This window comes from Epinephelus lanceolatus, chromosome 4 (assembly GCF_041903045.1).
Source record: "Epinephelus lanceolatus isolate andai-2023 chromosome 4, ASM4190304v1, whole genome shotgun sequence".
Classification (NCBI taxonomy): Eukaryota; Metazoa; Chordata; class Actinopteri; order Perciformes; family Serranidae; genus Epinephelus; species Epinephelus lanceolatus.
Genome location: NC_135737.1, coordinates 21,187,916 through 21,195,896, shown reverse-complemented (window position 1 = coordinate 21,195,896; position 7,981 = coordinate 21,187,916). Strand labels below are relative to the sequence as shown.

Here is a 7,981-nt window from a genome sequence, read left to right as displayed (position 1 = left end):
ATACCCACAAATAGCTGGAGCGGAGTCCGGACTCTCAGTGGGACAATAACACAAGCATCCATTTCATGTTAGTGTGAGCCATTTGATTCAATGTTTGCATGAAATATTTTTTATTACTGATGTCTAAAATTGTGTCATTAATAGATAATTATTAGTTAAATGATTAAGGTGAATGCTGATTCAGGAGCATTCTGCATGCATTCAGATTCAGAGCCATTAAAATATATAAAAAATAGGACATTGTTTTTATATTAAACCTTTTTTGTCCTTTCCTGCTTTTTTAGAATAATGTGCATCATTTATTATAATGGTAGTAAAATTAAGATGAAGCATTTCTTATATCAGCCCTTTTAGGCAAGTCAGTTTAACTTACAACTTTGATAGTAGGCTATTAAAGTTTACCTTCCAACTTTCATTGCAATGTATTTCAACTCTTAGCTTCTTTAGGTGATGCAGTTCAGCCTCCAGTTCGGGCAAATTTACAATTCGGTTTCAACTTTCTTTCTTGGCAGTGTTATCAGCATTCAGTCACCTATTTTGCAGGAAATGCATTTTCTAATTTCATTCAAAAACCGGTATCAATACTTTTGCATTTCCGGTGTTGAATCAAGGAACATATATTATATTGCCTTGTGTTGAACAAGGACTTCATAAAGTCTAAAAATATATAATATGAATGTAATACAGAATTTATAATATCCTTGGTGTTTAATGATCAGCTCGAACTGTATACACCGTCCCCCACGATGATTGACGGACCATTGGACCAATCACAGTTCAGTTTTTCCGACGTCCAGTGACGCAACCGCGCAACAACGTACGTATGTCAGTAAAGCGGAAGTACCGGTACAGGCTGTACCTTGTGTTTTGTTCCTCTTGAATGCTACTCATTTTGAAAAGGTACATTTTGTACACATTTACGAAATAAAGATAGAAGTGAAGTAGTAGTAGTTTATACAGATTTAAACAGGTTCATTCTTGCTGCTTGAATTATATTACTGTTTCTGAATATCTAGCAGTGATAGCTAGCGAGCTATGCTAACAGGTGATGTTGAGTGTTCGTGTAACAGCGTAATTACAGCGGTAATGTGTAAGAAGATAGTCGGTTTACACTGTTATCTTTAGGTTTATTTACCAACGATGGGTCAAGTATATGTATGACTTACATTTGTCTCGTGTCAGGTGTCATCATGTCAAAGCAGCCGCTGGGAAAGACGCTGTTGAGGAATGTAATCCGCCACACAGATGCCCACAACAAGGTGCGTTTGAGTTCACATTTTTATGGGACAACTGGGGAACATACTCGGTTTATTAAGTACACACCTTGTTAAAACTAATGCAGCTTAATACAACAGCCTTGCAGAAAAAAAACTGCATTGCAACTGCTAAAGTTAGCCATTGTTTTAATATAATGATTGTATAGGAGGCTGTAGTTTGTATTGCTGTTGAATGGTGTTGTGTTACAGTAATGTTTTCTTGCTTTTTGTCTACCCTCATTGATATAAATAATAGTAGGCAATTGAGTGTAAAGACTGGACTAAGAATGTAGGAAAAATCAACCTCGGTTTATGAAAACAACCAGTCACATTGTCTGCAGCTCTCTAATACACAACCTCTATAATCAGTTGTAGGGCTGCCTGTTGTCTTCATCACTGAGTTATTGTGAAATATTTTCTAGATTAATACATTGTTTGTTCTATGAAATGCACAGATAGTGTGAAAATCTCTTAAGCCTAAAGTGATGTCTGCAGATTGCTTGTAGCACAGGATAAGGAAATGCTGCAAATCCTTACATTTGAGAGGCTGGAACTAGATAACGTTTGGCATGTACGTTTTTATAAAAGAAAAGTTGTGTTGTGTTTTTTAATTGAAGCTTTTTCTGATACACTGATCCAGTTTGAAGCCCTGGCTACATATATCATTGAGCTCAGATGAGTGTTTACTGATATTTGGTGGCCTTTGCACATTCACAAACTGAATGTTTCACAGACTCATTTGCAAGTTTTTGTTCCCCTTTACCCATAGGCTGAGGAATGTATATAACTTTTGTAAATACAGTACAGGCCAAAAGTTTGGACACACCTTCTCATTCAATGCGTTTTCTTTATTTTCATGACTATTTACATTGTAGATTCTCACTGAAGGCATCAGAACTATGAATGAACACATGTGGAGTTATGTACTTGACAAAAAAAGGTGAAATAACTGAAAACATGTTTTATATTCTAGTTTCTTCAAAATAGCCACCCTTTGCTCTGATTACTGCTTTGCACACTCTTGGCATTCTCTCCATGAGCTTCAAGAGGTAGTCACCTGAAATGGTTTCCACTTCACAGGTGTGCCTTATCAGGGTTAATTAGTGGAATTTCTTGCTTTATCAATGGGGTTGGGACCATCAGTTGTGTTGTGCAGAAGTCAGGTTAATACACAGCCGACAGCCCTGTTGGACAACTGTTAAAATTCATATTATGGCAAGAACCAATCAGCTAACTAAAGAAAAACGAGTGGCCATCATTACTTTAAGAAATGAAGGTCAGTCAGTCCGGAAAATTGCAAAAACTTTAAATGTTTCCCCAAGTGGAGTCGCAAAAACCATCAAGCGCTACAACGAAACTGGCACACATGAGGACCGACCCAGGAAAGGAAGACCAAGAGTCACCTCTGCTTCTGAGGGTAAGTTCATCCGAGTCACCAGCCTCAGAAATCGCAAGTTAACAGCAGCTCAGATCAGAGACCAGATGAATGCCACACAGAGTTCTAGCAGCAGACCCATCTCTAGAACAACTGTTAAGAGGAGACTGCGCCAATCAGGCCTTCATGGTCAAATAGCTGCTAGGAAACCACTGCTAAGGAGAGGCAACAAGCAGAAGAGATTTGTTTGGGCCAAGAAACACAAGGAATGGACATTAGACCAGTGGAAATCTGTGCTTTGGTCTGATGAGTCCAAATTTGAGATCTTTGGTTCCGATCGCTGTGTCTTTGTGAGACGCAGAAAAGGTGAACGGATGGATTCCACATGCCTGGTTCCCACTGTGAAGCATGGAGGAGGAGGTGTGATGGTGTGGGGGTGTTTTGCTGGTGGCACTGTTGGGGATTTATTCAAAATTGAAGGCACACTGAACCAGCATGGCTACCACAGCATCCTGCAGCGACATGCCATCCCATCCGGTTTGCGTTTAGTTGGACGATCATTTATTTTTCAACAGGACATTGACCCCAAACACACCTCCAGGCTGTGTAAGGGCTATTTGACCAAGAAGGAGAGTGATGGAGTGCTGCGGCAGATGACCTGGCTTCCACAGTCACTGGACCTGAACCCAATCGAGATGGTTTGGGGTGAGCTGGACCGCAGAGTGAAGGCAAAGGGGCCAACAAGTGCTAAACACCTCTGGGAACTCCTTCAAGACTGTTGGAAAACCATTTCAGGTGACTACCTCTTGAAGCTCATGGAGAGAATGCCAAGAGTGTGCAAAGCAGTAATCAGAGCAAAGGGTGGCTATTTTGAAGAAACTAGAATATAAAACATGTTTTCAGTTATTTCACCTTTTTTTGTTAAGTACATAACTCCACATGTGTTCATTCATAGTTTTGATGCCTTCAGTGAGAATCTACAATGTAAATAGTCATGAAAATAAAGAAAACGCATTGAATGAGAAGGTGTGTCCAAACTTTTGGCCTGTACTGTATCTGAGTCCTGTGCACTCAATGAATCCAAATGAAGCACTCACATTGTGTGTGTAAGTGTTAGTGTTTGTGTCTGGGCAGTCTTTAATGTACTTACTCTTGTTGACCCACCGCAGATCCAGGAGGAGATGGAGATGTGGAAAATGCGGAACTGGGAGGTCCACCGGGCTCACAAACATTTGTCAGATACAAAGAGTCTGAGGTAGGAACAGCAAATGTCCCAATTTAATTTGCGCCAGCCCAACACAAGTGATACCAAAGCTCATTTGGGAGTATGTTTCATAAAGCAGCAGTTAGTGTAGAGAGCTGCGACTGTATGTTGCCGTTTGATTTATTGATGGTGGTTGTTTTCCAGGGGGCAAATGCACTGCGATCGAGTTCCAGATCAGCCTAGAGACCTGAGCCGAAGCAGAGGGCGAGTCTCACAACATGATGACAGAGAGGCCAGATACTGGAGTCGCAAGCTGTATGAATTTGAGGCCGGTGATCCTGACAGGTAGAGTGCATGACTCAATCTTCATCTACTGTAATTATGATTTTGTTTTTTAAGCACTTATTGTGAAATTACTTGGGAAAATCTCAAAATTGCTCATTTCTGAAAGAAGAAAATGAAATGGTTTTCTCATTTGTATCCTGGACAGTGCACATGTATGTAATTTAACTGATGGGGAGTCAGACAAGCTTGACAAATCTTCATCCTGTGTGTTCACAATACAGGTGGGGACATAGTGGCTTCAAGGAGCTTTATCCAGAGGAGTTTGAGAGTGACAGGTAAGCAAAAATGCAGCAATGCATCAAATAAGAGGAGATAAGAAGTGAGTCACAACTCAGATTTTTAAAGTGGCACTCCAGAGATCTGGCACCGTACTTCCACAGAGTTGTGGCTCCTGCATGAAAAAAGGTTTAAAAAATAACTGTCATTATCTCACATCAACCAGCAACTGTCATTTAATGTAATTAAGACCAAATTTAACAAATATTAGTCTCTGCACAACCAATTCTGTAGACATCGTGATGACATAAACTCTCACAGGTTGTTAACATAGGAATCTTTTGCACCTCCACCATTCATGCCATATGATGTGAACATGGCATTACTGTGGCTCCTCCTTGATGGATGAATACCATATAATATTTTTTTAAGCAGGCTGTCTGTTAAGTCTTAGAGTTTAGAGAACTTCAGAGCCCCAGAAGAGATTACACAGTTGTTTTCACTAGCCAAGTAGCACCGCCTATGACACGTAAACTGATCTTGATGCATAAAATCGGTGGATGTCTCTATAAATATTTTTTGTCACACCTACTATACCTGTCCAACCTAAATTTATTTTGTTCAATTTGTCTGTTCTTTAGTGAAAGAAACAGTGGCACAAAGAAGATCGGCCGCCACAAGATGAAAAAGTCCAAGTCTGACACAGAAGCGAGCTTATCAAAACGATCAAAAAAATCCTCTCGAAAGAAGAAAAAGAAAAAGAAGAAAAAAGAAGAGGAGGAAAAGCGCAAGAAAGCTGAGTGCTCGAGCAGTGACAGCAGCAGCGATGACAGCAGTGCCACCAAAGACAAGCAACGCAGGAAAAGGACCAAAAGTCGACATAAAAACAAGAAAATTGCAAAAAGTAGAGGGAGAGATGAGGACAGCAGCTCAGGCGACAGTGATGATGAAGGAGAGAGGGAGAGACGGACTCAGAAACGCAAAAAGCGAAAACAGGACTCCCACAAAGACTCTGACTCAGGTCCAGACTCCAAAAAGAAGAGCAGGAAAAACTGGAAAGCAGCAGGTGAGGGGGGCTCAGATGATAGTTCTAGAGACTAAGATTCAAAGACATGAACAGACACAGAGCTCAGCTAACGACCAGGAAAACTACTGCTGGCTCCTTTGTTCGCCTTAACTTCACAGAGGGCTTTTCTCTGCAGGGACGTTCTGTATTGTACTTTGTTAGACATCAACAAACCTGTGCTGTCGGCACTCTCTGTGGGCGTTCTGTGTAGCAATACCTCATCCGCCGCTGCAGTGGTTTGAAGCACACTGTACAGCAGTACAGACAGCATGAAGAGGGAAGGTGGGTTATCCACCACCTGCCTCATTAGGAATTCTGTCAGCTGCAGGCTCATTGATTGATCATTGACACACGCCTCAGACTGTCTGCCTCACATGGAGACCTGTCCTGAATTGACCAGTGTTTTTTTATAGCACATTATTTAAGAACAAAGAGAAATTATGCAACTTTCCTCATCGGTTATGATAGAATGTGCTTTTATTGTTATTATTTTTTAGTTTTGTAATTTTTTGATATTTGTACTGTATGCAGCACATTGTCATAGTGAAAAATAAATGTCTATTTTGCTGGTGTTTTTTTAACATGTTTTCTTGTTATTTAAAAATAGTTGACTATACACAAGTCTGGTGATATACTATGTTTTTCTTTTGTCAACAAATCCCACTCAGAGTATAAAACCAACTGTGAATTTATCTGGCCAACAAGTATCATCTGTGTAGCCTAAGGATGATATAGTTGAGGGACTGCACAGAAATATTGGAAGGGTCAAAAAGGGTAAGGTATGGTTATTGTATTTTGCTTGAGGTATTTTGATTTTTTTTCTTCTCTGGAGAGCAGGAGTCTTTTTTCTTTTAACAAATCTATATTTAATTTCCCCCTAACTTTGCAATATAGTAAATACTTGTTTTAACTAATTTTCACTTGTGCCCTGCTTCATAAATGTGCAGTTTGCCACATGGAGAGGAGAGCAGTTCTACCTTAGTGGTAGCGTTCAATCAGTGTACACTGGTGACAAACATTAGATGTACCATTAAGACATTAAGGGCTGTCCACACCAAGAATGATAAGTGTAATGATAAAAATGTGAACATCCACACTGCTGAATAATAACATTCTTCAGCACATGTTGCACACTCCAGCTGTCGCCTTGTGAAGTTAGATGGATTTTGATCTAAGGTCTGTGTTTCCATCATCAAATCGCTCTGACAATGATCCCAACAATATCGTTTGCCATGGTCGTTGAGATGTGGACTCAGCCACCCGCTTGAGTTAGCATGATTTTTATAACTGTATTTATAGTTGTTGTCATTTGTTGTTCACACTGCCAATCAAAATTGGGTTTTTGGGCATATGCAAATTGTCTGGACAGCAAAAAGACACATGAAATTTTTGCACACTTGATCCAAACTACATTTGGAGGTGGTTTGAAATACAATTCCAATCAGATTTCTACAGACATGTCACAGTCTGCTCACATTGGATTTCAAAGTGTCTTTGAACACAGCACACAACAACAACAAATTCAGAGTGCTGGAAGGGAAGTGCTGAGCAGATCCATGCTGCTACTACCGGAGCACTGAAGAGGATAACATGAGGAGCAACAGTCAGCAGACAGACACTGAAATAAAGTGTTTGCAGGGTGAAATGATGGACCCCCATTTCTTATACTTAAGTGTTGGAAATCTGTGTCACCAGTATTACTGCAAGGTTACTGAAACCTTTGTCAGTACCACAGAAATGCATGCAGAGGGGTTGGTGATGTATGGACACACAAATCTGATCTGAGTTCTTCTGTCTTCAAGATCTGGTATAAGAGGGTTTTTTCTAAGATTAAAAGAAAATATTAATATAACTTTTCCTTTTAAAAACAAGTGAAACACAATTTTCACACAGTCTCTTATTACTCTCTCCATTTGACCCCTTTGTTGATAATAAAATATCAGAAGAATACAGAATATCACCAGACACTTTAACAGAGATGCTAATATGTGTTAAACAGTGTGTCACAGACCTGACATTGATCCATAAACTCACTGTGATATAATTGTAAGAACCAGTTTCCTCCCGTCTGTTAACAGAACATTCATGTGTTTGGGGCCAAATACAACAATATAATGAGGTGGAAGTTAAAATCTAGATAGGTGAGTTTATTCATATTTTTTATACTTAAAAACTACCTCCAGCATCAGAAACATTTCATTCCCAATTTGAGTTCTTGTGATTTTTTTTTTTCATTAGTCTGGCTGTTTGTGAAGAAATACACAGAGGGCGGCTTCCTCTCTATTGGCCATCATTAATCAAAGACCTCTCCGCAGTTTTGTCCCAGTTTGAACACCTTAATAAGCTGCTATTCATGATCAAAGTGAATAAATGTAGTGATTTGCACAATTTCTCTCTGCTTCTGGTGAAAGAGCGCCCAGTGGTTCAGCTCTGTGCTGAAGAGCAGCAAGACCTTATTGCCCAGGTAATGTAATACTGAATTTAATGCCTGAGAAAAATATTAAATCACAAAAAAACAG

At 39.7% G+C, this 7,981-nt stretch overlaps 1 protein-coding gene across 1 annotated transcript; it reads left to right on the top strand.

The window, feature by feature from the left end:
* The first annotated feature begins 833 nt into the window (after positions 1–833).
* Positions 834–6,043, top strand: nkapd1 (NKAP domain containing 1). The gene is made up of 6 exons (XM_033630880.2): positions 834–900; positions 1,183–1,259; positions 3,801–3,886; positions 4,040–4,180; positions 4,402–4,455; positions 5,038–6,043. Exons 2-6 carry the CDS (start codon positions 1,191–1,193, stop codon positions 5,495–5,497), a joined length of 810 nt encoding a protein of 269 aa, XP_033486771.1. The 5' UTR covers positions 834–900; positions 1,183–1,190; the 3' UTR covers positions 5,498–6,043.
* The last annotated feature ends 1,938 nt before the right edge of the window (positions 6,044–7,981 follow it).